We start from the raw sequence: 25,880 nt of genomic DNA on the forward strand, positions 1-25,880 counted from the left end.
GTGTGTTTCAGAGGTCGTACAACCCAGTTTCCAGTTTCATAATTGGTATCTGATGCTTTAGAAAATTTTGTAACCTTTTGAAACACGTTCCCCTTTTGTCAGTTTTCTTTTTCCTGCCAGCTTCTTCTGCTGCTTATTGTGTGTACAACCTTATGAACAAAATCAATGTACTAGTTTTCAACCTCAGCAGAGCCACAGAGATCAGGGTGCAGCCAACCTGAAGCTACTGCAGGTTTTGGCCTAAGACGTGGCAGGAAGACACAATGTGCAGCCTTTTCTGAGAAGAAATGTTTCTTTTTCTTATATATACATGCTTTTTTTCTTCTCTTAATAATTTCCATTCACTCTGCTTTATTCTGCAAAATACCCACACAAAGTATAAGTGTGACCAGATCGAGTGGCGAGATTTTCTTTCTTCCAAAAGTTTATTAATTGTTTGACCTCTAAGCCAACAAATCAGTCAAAAAAAAGCTTGTCTCTTCATCTTTAGCTTCCTAAGTTTGTGTATTATTTAATAATTTGGTGCTAGACAGATTTACGCATTCATTTGGTATCACCATGACACGAGGATGGGTTTAACGCCCTCCAGGCATACAAAACCAAAGTTTGAAGTGTGTGGTGTTAATGTGAAATAGCTCGTGCATCAATCCTACCTGCAGCATCATAACAAGTCAATCACCAGGCACCGTTATTAGACTGTAATGCTACGTCCTAGCCGCACACTCGATGTTCATTAGGTATAAGCCAATTCATTTACAACACAGTGCTATTGGATTGTCCTTGTCTCGACATTCATTTCCCACCACATTGGCGTTTGATGCGTTGCCAGCACCAGTTAACTTTGATAACTCAGCCCCGGCTTAATATACTGCCACTGAATTGGCTTGACAAGAGTTTAGCGATAAGCTATTTCTGAGCTTTCTGAGTGGCGATAGCTGGATTATCACTCGGAGCGAGGGAGAGGCAGGAAAAAACTTTGCTGCTAACCTTCCTGGCCAAAAGTCATTAAAATGTTTAGTTTGTTTATGTTGGCAGACAGGCACAAACAGGGGCACGTACAGCGATTAAAACTATGTCCTTGTAGGCTTTAACGATTTGCATAACTCACTCCTCTTTTGCATTATTGTGGATTTTGATGACAGTGTTCAAATATATTCTGCATCTTTTCAAAGTGAGACATTTATCTTTCGGAGCAGCTTGAATGTGTGAACTCTTTTGTGTGTCTTTTTGAAAAATGCACATGTTGTAAATACTGCTCTGACAAAATTGTTTCTGATAAACAGCTAAGCCAATAAAATGAAGTGAATTGTTGCCTCCAGCTGATGTGTTTTTTTCTTTTGCTCCAGGCACGCTGCCAGGAGCTGGGCCGTTCTCTCGAGTTGCTCTGATCGACTGATTGATCCCTCGATCCATCGCTCAGCGCCAAATGGGAGCTCACATAGGAGGTATGTGGGGGACGAAGGTCCTCCTCCTGGTGTTTCTGGTCGGATGGGAGAAATCGCTGGGCCTCAACTGGAACCCGATCCCGCGCAAGACTGTTCGAAATCAAGGTGAGTGATCAGTGAATTAATAGGTGATAGTTTGTAATAGGAATGGAGTGAGTTATAATTTTGGGATGACATAGTAAAATAATGTCTCCGGCCAAGGAGGAACCCATGGGTGGGCCCAGTGGGAGAGTACTAAAGCTTATGTGCCTCAAAGTGGAAACAATCACCTGTACTGGGATATTTTATTTACTTATTTTTTCAGTTTTACAATTAAGCTGAAGCATAGGTTGTTTTTTTCACCTGATATCGTCACACACACAAGCGATAGTGTTGATAAACTATATACTGTGACTACTAAAGCCTCGATCCTGAGTGTTTTCACCTTTGTCATCTTTGTGTTTTTAAACTGTACGTGATGAACAAGGCGTGGATCTGACACTAAAGACACCAACAGACGTCACAGACATCTAGTCACAGATCACTCCCTGCTTGCTTTTAGAAAGAATTCAGGTTTAAGACAAATCGGCCTGACTTTTCAGATTCGACTACATTTTTACACAAGGTTGCTGACAGTATGCTCTCACAGATATCATAAATATCCCTGCCCTATAGGCACTATAATTTTTTCCAACTTGAATTCTCTGCATTCCTTCAAAGATCAGCCCTGTTAAGACACGCCACTATTGGCCGATGTTACAGAAAGTGATACATTAACACATCCCTGATATCTTGTCCACTGACTGAATCCTCTAAAAGAAATGTTTCATTTTTATGCGGTCTTCTGACCGAGCCAATAAGGCAGATTTATTAGACTGATAGATCAGTCACTGAAATGACTTATCCGGTCAGGCATCGGATACAAAACCAATGATTGGACAAATGTATTCCATAACAACAATCAGGAGGATTTCTCCATTATATCAGAGGTGGAGGTTTTCTGAGATGTGTTGAAGAGGCCCACATCGACCCTCAGTGAAACAATGCATCAGTGTAATCCTAGTGCTCAGCTGAATTTGCACCATTTATCTCAGCTCTCCTCCGCAGCCAAACCCAGCTTTCTTCACTGAACAATGCCAATTGTTGCGAGCTAAGAAATAGTCTTTTTTTTAATCCCTCCAGGGAGAAGAGCTGCCTCACTCTCTTGGGGATTAGGGAAATACTATAAAGAGAAGTGGGGGGAAAAAAAACCTGAAAAAGTATATTTTCTCACCTCTCTGTTCCACCTATCCCACCTTTTATCCCATATCTCTCGCTCCCTTTCTCTCTCTTCCTGCTCTTTCTTTTTTGCCTTTTATGCCTCCCCTCTTTTGCTTTGTGCGCCGCGGCTCATCGTATGAACCTGAAATGCTCTCATGGCGTTTTCACAAACAGCTTCGATTTCAGCCGCTCTCGAGGAGAATGGCGGCGGTAGCGGCAGCGGCGAAGGAGCGTGGGGATATTTCAAAAGCTTCTTTCACAGCCGCTATCACCCGCCCCATTTCCCATTCTCCTTTTCTTTTTTTCCTCTCTATCCTTACAACACCTCATCACTGCCATTTTTGGTGTAATGTAAGGACAGAGAAGACGGGGGGAAAAAAACAATCAGCAGGGTGTTGATAGTTTGTGGTGAAATGCTCCGTTGTGACAAAGTGAAGCCAGCGCTGGCACAGAGCAGCACAGATCTCTGCTGCTGCACTTTGGCCGGCACACACTTGTGGCGAAGACACACCAGACAGGGGAAACGGGGACATCTGCTACCAAGAAATAAATAACCCCTTTTTTGCATTTTTCCTTTTTAGAAAAAAAAAGTGTGTCGAAAGACAACTCCCATGGCTTCTTGTGCAGCTTCGCTTTCATACCGGGAGTGCCTCTGTCATAAAAGTCATCATAAAAATTTTGTCATGAAACACAGGAGAAAGGCAGATCGCGTCACGTCATCTCTGATTTGAGTGTGGCTCTCACGTGCAGCGAGATTCTTGACGCAAAATGAGTTGCATTGGAAACGAGCAGGATTATCATACCTGTTGACAGATTTCATCGCTTGGTGAGAGGGGGGAAGGAAAAAAATGAGATTTTCAGGCCCTGCTACTGGGTTAAATGACTTATATGGATGGATTCTTGCTACAGTGCTGAGAAGGAGATAGGAGAGAAATGGGGGGGGGATACAGCTGCAGAAAGAGGGAACGATGGATTGGAGTGGAGTGGAGAGACAAAATGAAAAGAGAGGGAGAGAGGGAGAGAGAGGGGAGGCATAATGGAAAGAAAGCAGGAAAGTGAGCGAGAGACTGGGGAGAGAGGCCAGTCAGTAACTGCCTTAAAAGGGCAGAAAGTAGCTTCAGAGGATAGACAGAGAGAGAGGAAAACACAGACGCAAACTGCCGGCCGTTCACCCGGCGTTTCACGTTGCATCTAAGCATCTCTGCGACGCATCCATGTGAGCGCGTGTGCGTGTTAGACAGATGCAAGAAGACGGGCGATGAAAAAAGAAGACGGGGAGAAAATATAGAGCGACAGAGGGCCGTTCTGTTTATACCTATTTGTTTGGAGGGAGATAAGTGTGTGTGTGTGTGTGTGTGTGTGTGTGTGTGTGTGTGTGTGTGCGTGTTTAGTTGTGAATCTGCCTATCTAATCTCCCCTTGTTTATACGTGTGTGTGAGTGTGTGTATACTGCTTGGTTGGCAGTCTGAGGGATTTGGAGCTTTTAGGTGGTATAGGAGGGGAGTGTGTGTGTGTGTGTGTTGCTGAGTGAGTTGGGTTATGGTAGGGGAGAGATGGTTGAAGAGATAATATTTACCCCCACACCCACCCGCCATCACGGCACCCCCACCCCCCTCACACACCCTGCAATTAAACGAGGCTTACACGGGGTAGCAGGAGAAGAAAAGCAAACATCCTCTCTGTGTGTCTCGCTATCTCCCCTCCTCTTCTTCTATTTCTTCTTCCCCTCTTATTTTTTTTTTAAAGTCACATGTTGACATTTGAAATTTTAGGCCTGTTGTTATTCCTCACCAGCCACTCGCCACATTAGTGGAGGGGGGAAAAGAAATCACTGTTGGCTTCTAATGAGACATTTTATGTACACACATTATGTATGGCCCTCGTGGAGCTGCTAATGAATGCTGTAAATTTACATACTTTACATTTTTCGCTCATATTTTCTCATTCTGCACCCTGACGTAGTGCATGTATCTTGATTTCTTTTTCCCTTTTATACGGATAATATTTCACATTTATGTTCATATTGTACAAGTTGCTCATTCATCCTTTTTCGCAAAAGGTTTTCTTACCCATGAATACTGAGATGCTGTCTGCTTTTTCTACTTTTTGACTTACCCATTAGGCAGTCAGAAGCCCCCTGGTTCCCGGAGGACTTAATTCATTAACAATGGGTCAAACTAATTCTCTAGTAGTAGTTTGTAGCAAACTAGGAGTAAAATAGGCTAAAATAGGGGTAGATTTTTGCATTTTTGGGGGATGGAGGGGGTCGTCTAATTGTTGGGTGGGTGGGGGGTCTAATATAGTAGGGTCTTTTCCTTTAAAATATAAGTGCGCCTCAGGGTGACTGTTGTTGTGATTTGGTGCTACTTAAAATTGAAATTGACCCTGCTGTTGCCACATGCTACAGGTGTTTAACACATTTTAATGAAAGACTCCTACAAACAGCTGGAAGGAACAAACACATTTTCAGCTCATGATATATTGTCAATTTTAATAAAGAGCTTAATGGAATACAGTTCAACAATAGCACTGGAGTCTGTGAACAGTGCAGCTTAATTCAGCTGCGCTGGTGCACTGCACTAGCCTGTATAAATAATGAAAAGTAGCAGGTTTTTTCCTCTCTGCTAGAGTTCCCTGTCACTCTGTGCTCACTCTGGGCTTAACTGTGGTCATGAAAAAAGGGTTTGGGGAACACAGTAAGTCTTTCCAAGTGCAAAAACTTTTGCACAGGTGTCTCACTGTAGGTGGCATTTGCACAAATAATGGTAAAGAGCGAAATGATGTGCGGTGGTAGTGCAAATGGCAGAAAAGCCAGAAACCAAATATAGGCTTTATTTTAAATTAAGCTTCCCGTAGCATCTATAAGGTAGTGGAAGTGTATTGAAATTAATGTGCTGTTCTCTTAACTCAAAGCAAGCAACTGTTGTTTGATTTTGTCAAGTTGAGATTAACCCAGGTCTACACATCTGTTAGGGTCTAATCACCGCTGGAGCGTTTTTTTTGTGGGATTTCTGGGCAACATTCTGCCCGCCTCGCTACTTAATCTCAAAAGTGGAACAGATTTCAGATATCTGTTGTCTGTGCGCCTCAAATCTGACCTTGTCCTTCTTTTTGCACCTGCTTTTTTTCTTTTGAATCACCCATAGATGATTGTAGTATCCATTATGTTGCTTTAAGCTACTACTTTCACACACTTAACCTGACCAATTTCCACTGACCACAGAAAATGCTTTAGCTGAAAACACCACCGTCTCTCCCAGTCCTTACTGACTTTCTCTGCTGAACACCATATTTTACTCCCTGGCTTTAGCTTTCACATACGCTTATACACAACCACACATAAACTTCTCAGCCCCAGCCCAATGACAGAGGCCAGTAAGCCAGAAATTTGACAAAACACAGCTGTACGGGAAGAAAGAAGGAAAGAAAGAAAGAAAGAAGTTGTAGAATCTAAGCCCTTACAAATTTGATATTATGTTTGAAAACCTAGCGAGCTTTGATGCTGAAAATGAGCCCTGCATCTTTAAAGAAAGGCCAAAGCAAATGTACGCCTCTTGATTTAAAAAAAGAAAGATTGAGAAAAAAACACACATACACTGTGTAGAAGCAGATTGGAAAAGGGCTGGGCCTCTGACCTCCAGAAACCTCTCTCTTCTCTCTCTCAACCTTTCTTCTTTCTTTTTTACCCTCCTTCTTTCTGTTTCTCTGCCTTATCTCCTCAAACCCTCCAATTACAGTAATGAGTGGTTGAGAGCGAGGGAGAGGAGGAGGCAGAGAGAGGCTGTGCGTGACTGGGAGGATAGATGGTGGGGGACAAAAGTGGGAGGGAATGGAAGGAGGAGATTCATCATAGCTTTTTATCTGCTTTGAGTGCCAGTCATCCGCTGACCCTGTGCTGATTGGTCGGTGAAGATTAACAGCAGGGACCAAATGTCGAGACCTGCGCCGCTCTCTGTTGTCGTTCTGACTTTATGAGGGCTGATGTGGGGGCAAGTGGGCATGTGGATTAAAATGAAAATGCCAGTCTGTGGGTATTGTTATTTTTTGCAGCAATGCGGGACGCAAACTGTATGCAACGATTCTAGATTATGAAGAATGACACACAACACCTCACGGGTGGCTTTCTTCTTTCATGGCCTGCCACCTGATGGGGTTACAGTAGCACATGCTCATACTAAATATTTCTTTTGTGTTTCATACAATGAGGTCAATGTATGTACAGATAATGAGTTTGAGCCAAAACCTCAGGGTTCAAACTGCATCAAACACTCAGTACAGACAGTTTTTACCCCTCAGCCAAGGTCCAGGTCAGAGGTCAAGTTTTCTGAAAATCTTGTGGACATAATGACTCAAGAAGAAACATCAGGTCGGAGGCTAAGGGGTGATAGCCACTAGTATTTTTTTCTATTTTTGTATCTATATGATGTCACTGAGAACGGATATCACTAATATGGTCATCTCTGGCACCTCAAGCTCCGCCCTCCTGCTCTTCAGATCTTTAGTTTGCAAGTGCCACTTAGTAAGAAAGTTGTAGGGAAGGGGAGAGCAGCTAAAATGCTTCTCTCAGACTGTGGATGAACTGATGGGAGGGTGTACCGAAAGACTCTGTGGACGGGTCAGGTTTTAGACAAAATGATCAGGAAGTCATATAAGGACTTACTGTAAATTCAAGCGAGGCTGCTCTAGTACAGTCCATTAATAAAAATATGGAGCATAGAAGGTCCACTTCAACACAACTGCACTGTGATTAAATGAGCAGAAAAATACTTGAACTAAGTACTACATAATGATACTCATCAGAAATGTCAGAACTGGAATGTGCTGTCACTGAGGTGGCTGAATGTTAATACTACAGTCAGCAAGACTCTGAGCAGCAAATTCCTCCGGATGTGTGAATAGAAAATGAATAGACACAAGTGAACAAATGTATACACTCAGACCACTGGTGTCTGTCTAAACCAGATTTAACTGCGTGCAGCATGTGGACAAACTTTCACTCTAGTTCTCAATAGTCTTTGTGTCTTTTGTTGTGAAATCACTGCAGGTTGTGGCCTTTAAAATCCCGAACTCCATTCCCCTCCACAGGCTCCCTTGTATCTCTCTTTGTAGGTCATCAACACAGCATTGTGCACAAAGCGGCCCGACTCACCACAGCTGGTGCCCGCCGCTGCAATGCTCATACATGCTGAACCATGACGCCGGCATGGAAAAACCGTACTCTTGGCTTCAACCGGTTCTTGATTTGTTCTGCTTGTTGTGGATTGCAGTGGCGACACCCCACCGAGCCAGGCTGTTCACCGCCGCCGCCGCCCCCACCTCTTCCTTTCATCTTGCCTCGTCATCCCTCTGAAAACCGACCCCCACCCCCAGTGGGCTCACTTCTTCTTCTTGTGTTAATCCACTTTTACCACTTCCTCCCCTCCCACTCCATCACGCTCTCTTCCAGTTCTCCTGAATTGAGCGCTCTATTGGCGTGACTGTTTATCAAAAGCGGCAACAATAAAGCTTTTACGGAAAACAGATGCTACAAACAAGGATTTACACGTGGAAACAAGAAATGTATCACCTTAAAACCTGTCCCTTTATTTGGTATTATTTTGCTTTGTTCAGCATCGAGTGGGTCCTGACATGAATTCCAATGAAGCTCGTTCAGTGTTAATGAGCCCTAAATAACAATACGGAGATTCAGCTAGTAAGGGTATGCATATCTTCCCCTTTAATGTCTCTGTCTTTCTTCATGCTCTCATTCTGTCGTACACCTGCCTTCCTTGTGAACTTCTGTTGAGCAGACGAAGCTTTGCTTCCACGTGGGAGTGTGTGCGTGCGTGCATGTGTGTGTGTCTTTGTCAGAGCAGTGTTGTTTTTATTCTTTCAAAAAGGGTACCTGCTCTTATGGAGGTCTGTGCACACGCTAGGGTCTATCTGGATGATTGTGTGGGGGCGCTGAGCGGCGTCTCTCCCTCCTCTGTCTGTCTTGTCTCTGCCTCTCATTCGCCGTTTTGTCGCTGCTTCAAAGCGCCCCCTAAAATAGGCCTTTAATCACAGTTTAGTGTGCGAGTGGCTAGGCGGTTGGAAGCTATAAGAAGAGGCTGGGTGTATTTATAGCAGACAGTGAGAGGAAGGCTGGAAGGCTGGTGGAAGCTGACCGCAGTGGCGAGTCCCGGACTGGGAGCTTTTCACCCGGCCATGAAGCAACAGGCGCTCCCCGTGTCCCGCCTCTTCAATGTAGCTCTGTTTGGACTGGCTTGGCTTGATTTAGATTAGGGAGGGTGGTGAAGCTTTGACCTGACCGTGACATGTCCTACTGAGTCGTGCACATTCATACACACATATGACGGGTCTAAATGCAAGCAAGTACACACACAACTCACATTTGCATTCAGAGTACTAGTGATCACTTCCCCCAGAATGAAATGCAGTCACATCTTGATTTCTTTCAGCATTTGGTTTAAGTTCATCGGTGTTACTTGATCAAAGAAGACATTTTTGTCCTTGTTTTTGTATCCCAAGAAACAATAACATACGATGTTTAAGAGATGGCTTTGATCTGCTAAACTTTTATGACGTGAAAGTAAACAAATGAAAGCGTTTCATCCTTGACAAGGTTTTCCTCTCGTACGCTGCACTGTGCCATCCGCTTGATAGTTTTGCAAGACACTGCAGTCGTTTTATGTGGGTTGTGTGAAATGCCTCTGTTTCGGTGCATTCAAGGACACGCTGACACAGCTGTGCAACACAGCTCAACGTTGTGGCGTTGTACTGATCCAGGTAGGCTTATTTAAAAGCACAAACATTCGTGTTGCACTATATGTGTAATGTGCCGATTGGTTACGTGTAAAAGAGAGCTGCAACGAGATCAGTTTAATGTCTTTTCTTTGTAAACTTGGCTCAGGCCCACACAAAATTTTGGTGAAAATGCTAATAATTACCAAAAGTAAGCAAATCAATATAGATTGACCAATATTTGTTAATATATTAGTATCAGGATATGTAACGATAAATCGATAAACCAATGAATAATTTAAAAATTAAAGAAGATTTGAAAAGCGAAATACACTAGAATTTGACCACTAGAGGGCACTGTGCAACTTGCTGGTAGTTGTGGTTTGTTTGGAAAACCACAAACACAACAATCAGCGGATCCCAGCAGAGTCAAGTAATCCATGACATAACTTTTAACTGCATCGTTATATGATATTAGTAAGGCCTCATGTATAACTACACACAAATGTTTGGGAACTCTGTTTGTGTTTTCTGTGTCTGAAAGATTAAAAATATCAGCTGATATATCGGGTTTTAAATCACCAAATATCAGTCTTAAATTTCCTCTATCGATCAGGCACTAGTCTAAAAACTGCAAAACCTTTGTTTGACATCTAAAGTCATCAAATCACTGTTTCGCAGACTTTGCTTTCAGATGATTTTTCATCAACTTAATTGATTTCTGAACTATTCAAGGTTCAAGATCTTTCGTAGCTCAGTGAGCGCTGATCAGCGTCTGTTTCTAGCAGCACTGGTCAGGCTCTCGAGTTTGTATTCTCCCTTTCATTCTGGCTTTCTGTTTGTTCTTTTGTTTGTATTTCTCCCCTGCCTGTTAAACTCATTACACCTCCCCTCATGTTTGCTCCTCATTTCTTATTTGCACTCTTTTATTTTCACTTCTCTTCTGCTCCCTGTGATTGTTTTATCCAGGCATCAAAGGCCTTGTAATTTAACCCAAACCGCCCTCAGACATACACACAATCACCAGGTCCTTAAAATGATGGAAAAATCTGAAAATAGTCTAAGTGTCAGGCTTTAAATAACATTCAGTCTAAAAAACAGTGAGTTCTTTTCAGAGAAGAAAGACGCCTTTCTGTATGCCGTGTGTACAAAATGCTTCCTTCAGGATTTTTCTGATCGTGTAGATGGAGTTTGTTTTGTTTTTTTTCTCCGTCCCATTGACACACACACACACACAGATGAACCATACCACCTGTGGACAAGTCTTGTGTTTGCTGTCAACAAACCCTCTCTCTTACGAGGTTGCAACCTCCAGCCACACACGCACCCCACAGGTAGCCTCAGGGTGCCACAGTGCAGTGTAAGGTGGAAAGCGCACGTGCCCACATCGCCTCTTAATGACAAAGCCGCTCATCACTTCAAACAGTCCACTCGGAGCAAAACTTTCCATCTGTTGGTGGAGGGATGTTGAAGTCACTGAGCAGGTACCCTGGAGAGCTGTTTGGGACTTTGAACGCATGTGTGTGTGTGCAAGTACAATGTCTTTTACTGTGTTTATTCACTGTGGGTGCATGTGTACGCGCGCACTGATTTGTGTAGCCAAGTACCTCCACACAAACGTGTGTGTGTATGTGTACCTCAGTACACATGTCAGCTCTGGAGTTTTTTTGCCCAGCCGTGTGGAACACAGCAGATGTGTTCAGCTCTCCCCCGAGGAAGCCGTCTCTCTCTCCTTCGCTCTCTCCCTCTCTCTCCTCTCACTCTCATCTAGCCCGTTCATCCGCACATACCCCCCAATGTTTATACGCCGCTGCTCTTCAGATAATAAGCTGACTTCACTACTTATCCCCCTTCCTTCCTTTGGTTATATCTTCACTCCTCCCTTCCATCTCTCTGTACCCTTCAAAGCATGTTACGACTTAGGATTTCTGTAAGCTGAACTCGTCCAAATTAAAGGCATTCAGTGGCCTAAGATGGTCCAAATGCTGCTTTAAAATTGGTTTGTTAGACCTTGGAGGTTTAAAAACCTGGTATATTTGCTATTTTTTTGCATCTGCTTTGCCCCTACAGCAAAAAAGACATAAATAACTTAATTCAAGGGTCTGAAGCTCACACTCTCAGTACTTTAACTATGATCAATGGACAATAATCTATTTTGTCTTTTAGAAATCTGTTGCAGGTGTGTCCACCAGTTATTAGAGTGCATTTTTGCCCCAGAGCCCCTCAATGATCAAATCAGACTTTTTTGTGCATTACCAAAATTGGTTTTCAAGCAATGGATTTGCTGTTCAGTAAGCAGGGACATGCAGACGAATCCATGCAAACCGCATCAATCAATGCGACCAAAGCAATCACAAGGAGGTTTTTGGTGCAGCTCCGTTGGCAGCCTGTATCACCTAGTGATAGGCGGATACCCGGAGGTCTCTGACTGCTTTTTAGGTCACGTGTGAATGGGGCCTTAGCAACTGATTTTACAGCAACTACCAGCAGCTACTTGCAAGCAGTCAGGGAGTAGTGTCCAGTAGTTACCAGGCCGTCACTTTCTAGTTCATATAATCTGGTGATGGTAATGGTAGAAACTGATGTGCTGGGGTTCATTGAATTAGTTTGATCCTTAAAAAAAACCCAGACATATGGTTCCTTACATAAATGCTAGTTAGATAGTTAATAAATCTAGAATAGTTGAGGTGTAATGAGACTATTTTCAATCAGTGTGCCAGATTTCAAAACTTTCCTGTCTAGGATGTAGCTGCAGGATGACTATATCCCAACAACAACAATGACATGTTGAGCAAAGTGTGCGGTTGTGTGTATGTATTCCTTATTATTGTCACAGCAGCTGTTAAAACCATTACTTCAGCTGCTCTCCTGTCTTCAGTCATCACTGGGTTTCAGCAGGGATGCATTCACAGGTCAGCACATCTCCTTTTAGAGCAACACGATTCTTGTGAAACTCACACGAGTTTCGTAAACCAGAGCCAACCGAGATGTGGAACACTGCCTCAATATGTTTGAGATGAAGGAGTAGAGATCAAAGTCTGTGCAAAGCGGGACAATGTGTCACCAGTTGGCTGTAACAATGCATTTTTTGGAAATTGTCTTAGATAGCAAAGCAATCTTGGGCCATTAAGTGGAGGGGGGCGGGGTTAAATGGTTGTTAGGGATGTTTCATTGTCCCTGTTCTGCTTAACTGGTGACAGCATTATTGTGTTTTTGGTATCAAGTGGTCATAGTAAAGGGGAAAAAGGCCTTGAACCTTAAAAGCATCCATTGTAAGGGTTAAACAGTTTACACTCTCAAGCTTACAAAATGCCTCCTTTTTTTTTTAACCTCGCTTTCTCTCGTCTCGCACACACAAACCCGCTCACACATGGCGTGCTCCTTCACCCAGAACAGGCTTCTCCTTGTATATAAGTCTATTTAGTCCCAAGTAGGCCACAGCATCACATGAGCAGTTAGTCACACCATAAATCACACACCGGTTCCTGATGCTCCCTCCCTGGATTTCAGCTGCTATTTTCAGTTGAAGTGGGGAGAAAAAAAAGGCAAAAATGTGAAAATACTGGTGGCATAGAAAACAAAAAAAAGAAATATCCTTATTCGGTATATGAGATCACATTACGTGCGGCGCTGGCTGTCGTCGCCTCGCATTTTGCACACATTCTATCAGCCCGGATAAAGCGAGAGAGGGGAGGAGCAGGAGAACAAGGTGACACTACAAGCAACACGAGTGTGGATAATGAAAACTAAACACCATCCTTTTTCTCTTTCCTCCCGTCTCTGTCTCAGCTTTCCCTTCTGCTCTGCACCACTAGTTTGTCTGTATGCTTGTCAGGGGATTTGAATGGTGTGTGCGCGTGTGTGTGTATATGTGGGTGCGTGTATGTAGGCACGTGTGTGTGTGCGTCTGAGAGCGAACAGCAAAACAGTAGCTGTGCCTTTTTAAAATTTTTATGGAAAAAAAGTGGGCTGTAGCTATTTCTCCACAGATGGGAGCTCGGAGAGAACATTTTGTGATTTTTGTCATAATCTTTCTGTGATTGTTTGTGGCAGCCTGTGAGCAGCAAAAAAAAAAAAGACAAACAACCCCAAATTGCGGGTAATCCACAACAAATTAAACAATCCTGGAATGAATCACATCGATTCAGCTATTTCATGTCAAAGGATGATAGCTTGAGTCGACAAGAGCTAACTAATATTTTGTCATTTTAGTCAAATTACAGCAGTAGTTGCAGGAACAGCTGAGAAAGAAAACCAGCCTTGTGTATTAGAAGGAATTCTAATGGCCAGCAGGGGGTGACTTGTATAGAAGAATAGAAGAAAAAGAGTCTGACTTGAGACATTATTTCCTGATTAGTTTATGCTTTCAGTCGTTAGTTTGGTGTCTTCAATACAGATTCAATGCAGAATAAAAGGTGGTAAACCTCTGATGACTTGGACGCACTTAACGGTTAGGATTAAGGGTTCGTGGACTGGTGTCGTCACGGCGATGACGTTGACCTCAGAGGGTTAATGACAAGTCCAAGCACTCACCTACGTCTTTTATTTTCAAAGAACCACAAGCAAAATGTTCAATGCGAGGCTTTAAGACAGTAGTCCACAATGACGTGGCTCATTCACTTTTTTCACACACAGTCCATGAACTATGTATGAAGAACATATATCACATTAGACCAGCGGTCCCCAACCTTTTTTGTGGGAGAAACCAGTTTAATGTCAGACAATATTTTTACGGACCGGCCTTTAAGGTGTCGCAGATAAATACAACAAAATAAAATGATACGACCGAGACAAAAACTGTGGTATTTTGTAAATATAATAATAAACACAAATTCACTGTGTAATTGTGTAACTTTATTAGCAGCGTCCTCCTGAAATGCACCAACAACATTGAGTGTAACATCCTCCTTTCTGACCCTTAATGCTCTCTGGTCGCTATGGTAACGTGTAAATATTTATTTCAAAATAAGACACACAACTACAACACGGGAAAAGACCCAGGGAAACTGACCTAACGATAAAAACCCTGAAAACCATAAATTTCACACCCGAGCCTCAACTCTCGCGGCCCAGTACCAAACGACTCACGGACCAGTACCAGTCTGTGGCCCGGCGTTGGGGACTGCTGCATTAGACAACTGATTATGATTGATTATATAGCCATGGGGTGCTACTTTCAGCTGCTCTTTTATTTACAAGGGACACCACAGCAGGTGCCTCCACATGTTTGACACAACCCCAAAGGCTTTTACGTCTCCTCCACAGGTCAAACCAGGCACTATGGAGCCACTTCACAGAGTGTGCTACAAGGACCATAACTAGAATTCCCATATTATGCTTTCATACACTTTCCTCTGACTGACCAATGGTACTCTATTTCTTTAATTATAGGTGCAGCATTCTAAAAGTGCTAACACTTAGCAAGACTATTCACAAAGCCCTTTGTGTTTAGACCAGAACTGAGTTCAGAACAAGGGCAGAGTCCTGCAGAAGCAACTTAGTAACAGTACTGTTTACCAAACTTCTTGTGTCAGACCATTTATTTCTCCTATTTCCAAGGTAACGGTAAAAGCAGAGCGCCGTTTGTCAGAAAGATTATTCAAAAATTTCTTCCCGGAGAAAGGAACTGTGCAAAAATTAGATGCATATCCGAATCTCTTTCTTTACAGCAATATTTCATTAGTCTGTTAGATTGCAGTCTCCAAGTCGCCTTTTCACATATGTGGATGGTTGGGGTACACTACCAACACTGCCAGCTCGGAGTGCACTGTAGCACAAAAGTCGATGTGAAAAGTTTCTAATTGTCCCTCAGCATCATAATGTCGAGATGTAGCTCTGTTCAAGCAATGTTATAATAATGTAAGGTTCTGCCATCAAAAATAAATAAGCCACTGCATCTTCACTTCCTCAAGTTCTAGGAGTGAATGTTCTCTCTTGCAGCTGACAGCAAAACTTTTGTTGTGCTGTGCAAAGTTAGACGTATGGCTCTGGCAAGTATATAAAAAGCAGACTGCTCGATGGTTGCTTTGAGGACTTTGCAGACCTTTTACACGTGCAAAAAGCTGTATAAACAAAGCATTATATGGGCTCATAAAGCCTTGCATTAAAATGTGATCTATGTGTGGGAGTGCAAGATTCCAATCTCGCTTTCATTTGCATTTTCCATTTGAAATAATAATGCCAACAGGTCCAACTTTAAATCCCTCTATTGTATACTGCTGCTCTGTATAGCCTGGATTACTCTGCTCCTTTTCAAAGAATGAGGGGGGTTTTTTTCTTCTTTTTTTTTGTAATACTGCAATGCTGAGTTTATAAGTGCTTTAACAATCTCTGGCCTAAAAGCTGTGTTAAATTGAGGCTAAACACAATTTAAGTTGTTTTCCAAAACAAGATTAGTCGATTTTCTCAATTTGAAAACTACCTCTCCTAATGGAATTTTTATTGAACAAGTGTATGAATACAAACATCTCGGCTTCTGGCTCATAGCAAACGCACTTTTAAAACTCGCATTAAAGCCCCGGCTGATTGAAGCCGTTGAAGGTTAGTTGCGATTCTGCAGATTGTGCACTCTTTCAGTCTTTATATCAGCCCTAGATCAATCATCTGCATTCATCGATATGCTCCCTCTTTAAAAGCTCGAGATTCTGGCAAACTATGCTATTAGATTCATAATGTTTGGGTGTAATGGTACACACCCATGCACTCTTCATCAAAACAAGGGCTGGTCTGAGAGAGCATCATTGCCTCTTGTTTATTTGCACAGCTTTTCTAAATAGACGCCGGCCTTATCTCGCTGCTGACATGTAGATCTGGAACTTATCAGCCTTTCCCCGAAGACACGGCTTCTGCTCCAGGTTCTCAAAGTAAATATGGAGCTTGGGAAGCTTTCTGTGCAATGCTCCATCCTGCAGGAATAATTTACAGGAGATCTTTGAGCTAGATATTGTGGGTAGTCTCAGCAAACTCTTCAAGACCTGACGTGTCATGACCTCCTTCCTAACTTCAGCTGTGTTGTTTTAATTAAAATCTTTGTCAGTTAAACTAAATCTTGGGGAAAAAAACAAACATTTTTATGATGCCACAAAAACAGAGCCCAGAGGAGTCGACGGGCAGTTCATTCTCAGAGCATTTTAATGAATATAAACCAAAAAGTTTGTATCAATTTTTTTTAGTTTAGTGACACCAGAAAACCTCTCATGGCACAGGCAGCACTCTGTTGGGTAGCATTTAATGGCTGTGTGCTGGCACAACACGAAATCTTAGCAAGAGGATGTGGGAGAGATGTATCGTGGTGGATGACGCTAATCTATAGGCGGTGGAGTGGGTGAGGCTTGGAGGTGCGAATGAGCTGAGACGTCAACAAATTTCACGAAGGAGAGTGTGAAATGTTCCTCTCAGGTGTTATTCATCTGTCAATAGATCAGCCAAAAGAAATGCAGCTATGCGTTATCGTGTGATGTAATGCACCGATGTCTCTGTGTCCCCTCATCCAGATGTGTTGGACAGCATGGCCAGGTTTAGCGTGCTGGGAGTGTTCAACTACAGCATGCTGACTCTGTCTGATCACGAGAGGGTCTTGTACGTCGGAGCACGGGAGGCTTTGTTCGCCTTGGACCCCAATGACATTAGCAAACAGCTAAGGCCACAGGTAAAGCGCACATAAGCACATGAACGCACTTAAAAAGCTTTTTTTTTCTGACAGTGAAAGAGATATAAATACATTACAGTTCAATAAGGACAAGGAAGGATTTCAAGAAAAATAATTACCACCCGAGTGCCACTGCAAACACCCACACATTCTCAAACTCTTTTGTAGAAATGCAACAAATTAAATGATAACACATAAGATTTAATATCACACAGCTTCATGATGGACAGTTCAGGAACAAAAAGCATCCTCCGCACGACTTGGTACAGAGTGCCGCAGAGATAAACACACATTTCAAATACTTAATTTAAACAGACCAAATTCAATTATGATATCGTGTGTGATAGAATTATTATAGAAAGTCTTAAAAATTATGAAGGTTCAGCTTGGATGAACAGGGAAGAAAACATTAAACATAATCTCTGCCTGTGCCACACTTTTATGAAGTCTGTTAACTAACAGGCTGACCTTATTCTATTCTTTTTTTCCTTTTGGACTCAAGGACATTTGAGAGCACATACTCTGGCAGGCAATCAAAAGACTTTATAGTACAATAACAAAGTCGACTGAGTAATACTAGTTGTTGGGTCTTTTGTCGGTCTGGCCTGTATTTTTTCTTAACACTGCAGGCCACATTGAAGCTTAGATTCTAAAAATTACCAAGCAAATGAATACATTCTCAAAATGTAATAATGTAATAATCCTCGAAGGGCCAAGAATATAATAAAATATATTAAGAGCTGTGTGCTTCCAGTGTGTCAACATTTCAGTAAAGAAGCTGCGTTGCCGTAGTATTGACCCACATGTATTATTTTTTAAGCTTTTTTTTTTTTGAAAGAGCAGGAAAAAGCACACCATTGTATTAGCATCTTTCAGCGCTATGTAGAGCCGAAGACCAAATTTATACTAAAACATAAGCATACAAGATAAGTAGAAGGAGATTTTTAAAAGCATGATCCTAACTCAAATAGGAACTTGAACATAATGCTATACAGATAAAAGTATGATAGATTATAAAGTTGTAAGACGCTTGCTGGCTTTGCTAATGCTAGCTTATCAGGTAGCATAGCTGTCCTTACCAAAGTTTGTTGATGCTACAGCAGTGCACTTCACATTGTACAGAGTGGGTGGTTAACAAAAAGTGTATTAATGATAACTTTGTCATAAAAATGGTTTTATGACAAATTTAGCTTTAATGTTGGCTGAAAGTCTGGTGATATGTGTGTTTAGTTAGCAGTCATTTTAGTTAAGCTAGCTAGCTAGAAAAAAGAAGAATTTTAGCTCTATAGATCCCTCAGCTGAGTTAAGCCATAAACAAAAAACAATAAAATATCTTCAGACTGGTACAGTCATAAATAAGAGCCATCTTGGCAAATTTTAAAAATTGTGTTTATAATATTAAAGCTCTAAATATTTTGTAATCATGATTTACAGTTGTTTTTGCAAGGTTATTCAACACAGCAATGCTGTAAGCAAGCTGCCAGATATTAAGATGATAATGTGTGCAGCTATTGCCTCCAATATTTCACTTCTATCAGCACAAACATATCCACTGTGAATTTGTGGGAGTAGACAGGCACTCACACACATCCTTGCCTAGGCTTTGGTCCTGTTCCTCAGAGTTCATGATGCACTCATTCAGTCTTGTTTTTTTTGCCATACTCGTTTTAATTTGTGGATCTTGTTTTTCTGCAAAGCACTCTGGGGTAAACCTGTTTCTTTAAAGCGCTCTATAAATACCCTTGACTTGACCTGACACGTAAACACTTGCACACAGAGAGATGCTAAACCCTCAAAGGCTCAATCTGGGTTTGCTTTGTTCCCTCAATAATTGGTCCATATTGCGATCAATACAATTACAGCAATGCAATGAAGGTGTAGTGAGCAGCCTGCAGCGGTTTGGGGATTGCTATCTGATTTACTGCCGTAATGAGTAATTATTGGATGCGCACACATACCCACACAGACTGACAGACCCTGGCTCAGCCGCAGGCTGTTTGAGTGAGAGTTATGAGTCTTACAGTAATGATAAGATCACCTGTTGTCATCCCCCAGTGTGCAATGTAGACGGAAGAAGCCAAGTCAGAAAAATAACTGAACAGGGACGAGGGAATAGTCCAGCCCCTCTGTCACCATCTGCCCATCACTCTCTCACCCCCTCCTTTCTTTCCTTTAACTGCTTCTCTTTTATTTCTTTGCTGCTGTCTGTCTTTCTTCCCTGGATATTTTCTAGGGATGTTTTTCTCAGCATTTAGACTTTCTCGAGACAAGCAGCTTCCATCTGTGTTTGAAGTGCTTTCTTCTGCATTATTTAGTTATTTTCTTTCCCCGTGATGACTGTGGATTATTTCATTCAATAATTTTCTTTCATGAATTTCAGTCAGTTCCATTTATGGACCAGTTCACCTTGTTCTGGCAATTTAGAGCCCACTTCCACACAGTAGACTCATTACCCTGCTCTTATTAAGATAAGATAAGATAAGATAAGATAAGATAAGATAAGATAAGATGACCTTTATTAGTCCCACAGGTGGGAAATTTGTTTTGTTACAGCAAAAGTGCAAAGTTATGTAGCAGAAATTAGAAAACACTGGAATGCAATAAAATACAATAAATTAAAATAAAATACTATATACAATAGAATAAAATAGAATAGAATAATATATACAATAGAATAAAATAGAAATACAAATACTATATACAACTGAGTAGGAAAATACAAAAATACAACTTCGTCAGAAGAAGAATTGCACAAGAATTGTTGAATGACTGATCCCATTGGTACGTTACATGATGTGACATTTGAAGATCCACACGCCTTTGCTCAAAATACTTTGACCAATATTTTTCTGTTACTTGCGAACCACTTCTTTTTTCATGGGTTTGCTAATGGCCAAAGCGCCGGTAGCGTTATTTGTGCTGACGTAATGGGCGATAACTACCAGAGCATTTCAAAATGCTGAAAGTAAGTGGCCCTGTAATAGTGCTGTAATAGTGCTATTTCCCAAAATAAATGGGGGTTTTTGTCTTATTATAACCATACTGTAAAAAAAACTCTTTCTAAAGAAATGGGTTTTTTTGCTAAAGTTGATAAACTTGTCTAGGGCTCTGGTTATACGGCTTGTGTCTTGGACTGTAAAACTGAGCAGGCACTCTGTCATTAAATAGTCTATGATAAATGGCCAGAAATTGCAGCATACAGGATTTTGACTGCTTTATCAATTGCCTAATTAAAAGGCAAGATTTCAAAGGCTCTGTGAAAGGAAACCTCGTTGTTCAATTGAATAGAAAGCAATCTGGTATATTTTTGAATTATGTCTTGAGATCATTATGAGGTGCTTCCACATGTCATTTAGCCAGTCTTTTACATCCATGTGATACAGTCAGAATGGACAAACCTAAGCAGTGCATCCAATATTCAATGAGACCACACCTCTCAGACAACATTCAAGGGCTGTTTGGGCAGCATGTGGCCAGATTCTTTCTGCACTGCCCAACCTTTTTTGCGCCACGGACCGGTTTATGGTGTGGCGGATAAATACAACAAAATAAAACCAGCACCGGTACCAAAAAAAAGAAGATTTATTCATAACACACAGGAAAAGACCCAGGGAAACCGAGTTAACGATAAAAACGATAATGCTAAAAAACCGATAAAAACCCTGAAAACCATAAATTTCACACCCGAGCCTCAACTCTCGCGGCCCGGTACCAAACGACTCACGGACCGGTACGGTTGAATGTGCCCAAACTGAAGGTTGGTCCTACACAACTCAAACTGTTGACATTGAATCAAAAGCAGGGGCCACAGGATAGGAACAAAAGCTGTTTTGTTTTCTGCAGAAATAATGGCTGTACCACAGCATTAACATCTAGATGACTTTACTGATAACAGATCATCAAAAGCACCCAAATCAACTGCCGGATTTTTTAAAATTATTTTCAATTATGAAACATCACATCCTTCCACCGCTCAGTTCACAGCTGGACATGTAATAGGACATCACCGATTTACATGTTTTTGTTATAGTCAGTAAGGCTGTTATAGTTAATGAAGCCCTATTAACTGACCTTAAATCCAAATATTGCCGTTTGAATGCAGCTATTCAACCAAATCTTTAGTTGTCCAATTTTTTTAAATGACTCTCTTGAAGCTATATCATAGTTTTAAATAAACCAATTCATATTTTAGGATATTATTAGACATTCATTTTGCATAAGGCTGCCGGCCAGCTGTGCAAGGAAAAATAAAGCGCTTTGAAGGGAATGATTGTGTAGCCCGCGTGCGTATTCACAGACACAGGTTGTAGGACTTATAATAGCATGTCGGTGTGGGCCCGAATCTTAAATGGAGGTAACAGGTCAGTTCCGGTAATGTGCTATGCAGTTGCGGGGGAGGGCAGGTTTGGAAAATTTGACCCATGCAGGACACGAGTATTTGGTCTTTGCAGGCTGAAATGATGTAAGTTCTACATTTATTTGCATATAGAGTGGGGAAATGAAATGCAATCAAAAGTGGCCACTCAAGACACATGTGGAGATGCATTCTAATGCCAGGTGTGAACTGGCGTACTTGGAGCTGTCCACTTTGATCAGATCTCCCAAGATGCATGTTAATGCCGATTCTGAACAGGGTTTTAAAAGCTGCTGCACATCATTAAGGCAGTGCATTAATGTGATTTAGATAGGGTTTGTCTTTATAAGCCATTAGGTATTGGTGCTGAGGGTAGCTAGTACTACCATCTGAATTTATAGTTATTCTAATATTTAATGTGTTTGGAGGAATTGCAGAAATTCCTGGGATGACTGGTGGCTAATAAGGACTGGATAGGAAGCAATACTAAGCTGCTGGAGTGGGTTCATTTTAGTTGCTCTGTCTTTAGTTAAAGCTGCGGATCCTACAGGTGATATTTCACAGCCACTGATCCTGATGATTATTCACTTATTAAATCTTGACCACTGGAGCTCTATCATGTGCCTAGTGAACACAGAATATTCAATAAGGGCTACTTATACCAAAGTACCTTTGTGAAACCAAAAAAGAAACATGCTTTTTTACCATTAAAAGCCACTATTGCTTTAACGTGTATCTCATTTTTAAACAGCAGTCTATCTATACGTGTGTTACATGGCAAAAGCCCACAGTTTGACTGCTGTTGGTTCAAATCCAGTCGAGTAAATCAGTTTAATTTTGAATATGCTGCTGCTCTCTGCCTGTAATGACTGGTATAATTATTTTTAATGGTGTGGAAACCTCTTAGTAAACAGAGTTCATACTCTGGATTTGTGTCCACAAAGCAAAGTTCAGCCACGTGTTACAGTTTCAGTAGTAGCTACTGTAAATAATTACCGACATTTATTTGTTAAACAGTAAGTATGGACGTATAAAGTGTGAAAGAATGTGCATGTTTCCTTTTTTTATTTGCTTCCCTCCTACATTTTTAGAAAAGAAATTACCTTTTGGAGGATAAAAGCCCACAGCTAGACAGGTACTTTGTACAAGTGCATTAAATTTGAACCTTTTTCAGTCTGTCTTTGATCCTTTAAACAATGGTACAATCATCAGAGAATTGTTCCGCAGTAAGGACCTCACGGCTTCCTACCTACCACAAATCGCGTGTTTGATCGGGCAGAAACACAACTGCCAGGGAAAGAACCCCGTGGCTTTTCTCTGCACCGCCTGGGCAGCTCAGTCGGTGGATTGTTTTAATTAACTTTACTGTATCTTTAGCTCAGAACTAGTGTAACATATCTCTCTGAACTCGGCCTTTCTTAGCATCCATGTGCATCTACTCCCATTAGTTCTTGGTAGAGATCATCTTTGAGATTTTTACATTTTGAACTATACTGTATTTGTCAAATATACTGCTTTTGTGAGATGATGGTTGTTGCTATAGTTACTGCAGCTAGTGGTTAAGAATACAGAGCCCAGTGGCTGAGTTAGACAAAATGGCAAAAAAGGAAAGGACTGTTTTTTGCGGTACTGTGTCTCAGTGTGCACCTTATTAGAGACAAATGAGGCAATTTCTTTCCCTATTTACAGCATGCAGTATGTACACAGTATATTACATACAGATAGACAGCATACTTACAGCTATATTACTTGTGGGCAAAAGGCAGGTAACATCATTCCATCTGTGTCTTTCCTTTCTCCAGATTGACTGGCCGGCTCCGCAGGACAAGAAGAGGGAGTGCGTTGCCAAGGGCAAGAACAACCAGGTAATGTAGAACTCATTTGACATGGCTGTTGGGGTTACCTGCCTTGCTCAAGGGCAGCGCAGCAGTAGTTTCTAAGACAATCATTTCTAAGAGCATGAAAACATTACTCACTCCTCTACTCACTCAATTACAGTTTATCAAACCGGTCTGGGATTTCAGACTGGAAAGCTTCCAGTCATTACATTAGCACACAGTGAAAGTGCATCTTCCAGACAGGGTCAGCAACTTTTAAGGCAGTTCAGTGTGTGTGTTTTACGTTAAGCAACAAAAGAGATACTGAAGTCTTTCTCCAACAATGATGGAATATTATGAAAAATTGGTTACACTGCAAGGCAACCTGCTTTTATATAACCCATTTTACAATTATGTTGTAACAAACACAAGTAAATAAAACACATTTTGTTTTTTGTCAAGGGTTGAATAAAAAGATTAACAGTAATCCTGTATCTGTGTGGGAAAGCTACAGTACATGTAAACAGCAGCTGTTTAGCTTGGCCTAGCACTAACAGAGGAAGTAGAGGGAAACAGCTGACATGATGCTATCTACTATTGTGTAACTGTGATTTTACATGGGTTATTTCTTATGTTACTAAACAATCCAGTATATAACATTTCTGTGGGGTTTTTTTCATATGGATTAAGCAGGCAACAAACAGCTAGCGTGTTGGCTAGCTAGCTGTAGAGGAGCTAACAGGCTGTTTCCAGGCAAGCTAAGCTAACCTCTGGCTGGCCATACCTTTATATAAATGAAGACAGACAGACTGCAGACCGCTGTAAAGCAATTTTTGTTGTTCTTGTTGCTGTTTTCAAGAGGGTGGAGTGCTAGCAAGGTGAATTCATCAACTCTATAATTGGACTGCGCAGATCCCAGCGAGTGCCTAATAGCCTAGCACACAAAAAATACTAGATTTTCATTCACCACAACTGGAGCATAGGCAGATCATTTCAATTAAAAATGTAGCAAGGTCGTGCTGAAGGGTGCAGCCACCTTTGTCAGCATCCACCTGTTTGTAAAACTGTCCAGACCCCTTAAAATGCAAACATTTAAGGCTTTTATACAACTTAAAAAGGGATTAAAAACAATACTATGTGCAGTTGTTATGCAGGGGGAATTACTTAAAAAGAGCATTAATTTTTGTACCAGACTGACAGACTGTAAGTATTTTTCCGTCTGTTATAAAACTGGGCAACCTTGGAGCTTTGGAGGAACCCTCAAGTGGCCACAAAGGGAACTGCAGGGTTTTTTTTACTTCTTTTTTATTTGCTTCTTCAGTCCCCGAGGTTTTCCATGATAGCGTTGTCTTCTTACCTATTTCTTAACAAAGAGCTGTTTATTAATACATGTATTTTTTCTTGATATGACATAAAAAAAAGATGTAATGCAGTAATCCCAAGCAAACCTCAATAGGTCTTTTGATTTTTAAAATTTTGTTACAATTATATCCAACACTGTAATAATACTAAAATTCAGCATCCTCCAGTTCTCACCACCAGTTATGGTACATTTGTAAACAGTGTAAATTGGTCCCTGCTAGCTCTGCACTTTAGTCTCAGCAAAAACCTCTCACTGCTTAGGAGGCATGATCTGCAAGAAGTCATGTTAAATATTTTATAGAAGCACGCAGCGCTTTTTGAAATAAAGCTAAAGCTTCTCTTGATCAGTCATAACTTTTGATGGGGTTTAAAGGAGTAAGGGCGTAATGGTTCACTGGAGTGCTGTAGCAGCGGCAGTAGCACTTCTTTAACTAAAACGGCCTCCAACTGAAGTAAAAAAAAAAAAAAAAAAAGATATTTTTATATGCTTAGAAATTAGTGCAACTGGAGATTTAAAAAGACTCAAGTGATTTTAAATATTCATTAGAACCTAATGCATACTCAAACTTTACCTTCTGAAGATCGAAAACTCCTCTTTCTATAGTATGCTGGGCTGTGATGGGGATAGTTGTAAACATTCATTTTGTTCTTCATCTTTTATTCTGCTGATCTACTTTAGGAGCAAAAAATATCTCACAGTGCTTTCATGTGTTAATTTACTTAGTACGTAGGATTCACCATATGGCATTTAAAAATGCCCGTTGTTACATTTAATTGGTTTTCTTTTTATGTAGCATTGTAGTTGAGGGTTTGATGGAGGACTATCTGCCAGACACATCTCATGCTACATCAGCGACTGCATTGAGCTGAAAACCTAAATTTAAAAACATCACATTGCTCATATTACTGCCTCGAGACAGAGATATTGTTTTGAAGCTCGTCGAAGGGCAAGATAAACTTGGTGTACTGATTTATTTACTACAGTAGAATGACTCATGTGTGAGCATCTGTTTCCATTTCCATTCAAAGAGCTTTATTCTTTGTCACAGTGCAGACAATAAAGGGCACTTCCCATGAATGATTCTGATATTTAGACACATATTTTCTAAATGTATCGGTATCTTTCTCATTTACTTTAATGATTCTGTTGTTTCACCACCTTGAGTGTATCCTAAATTGGACACTGGACTGTCACGTTTATATTGACTGATATCAAAGTAAATCATCAACGTATCATCAAAGTAAATGATTTCGGACCTTCTTAATACACAAATCTTATCAGGAAGCATTTT

The 25,880-nt window shown here is 41.2% G+C and overlaps 1 protein-coding gene across 1 annotated transcript in view; it reads left to right on the forward strand.

Annotated features, from left to right (window-relative positions):
* Positions 1–25,880, forward strand: part of sema4c (sema domain, immunoglobulin domain (Ig), transmembrane domain (TM) and short cytoplasmic domain, (semaphorin) 4C) — a 107,894-nt gene that overhangs the window by 52,574 nt on the left and 29,440 nt on the right. The window contains exons 3-5 of the mRNA XM_031746181.2: positions 1,347–1,550; positions 16,901–17,055; positions 23,212–23,274. Of these exons, the coding sequence (XP_031602041.1) occupies positions 1,427–1,550; positions 16,901–17,055; positions 23,212–23,274 (342 nt within the window). The 5' untranslated portion in view covers positions 1,347–1,426. The remainder of the gene's footprint in view (positions 1–1,346; positions 1,551–16,900; positions 17,056–23,211; positions 23,275–25,880) is intronic.

Source organism: Oreochromis aureus, linkage group 12 (assembly GCF_013358895.1).
Source record: "Oreochromis aureus strain Israel breed Guangdong linkage group 12, ZZ_aureus, whole genome shotgun sequence".
Lineage (NCBI taxonomy): Eukaryota > Metazoa > Chordata > Actinopteri > Cichliformes > Cichlidae > Oreochromis > Oreochromis aureus.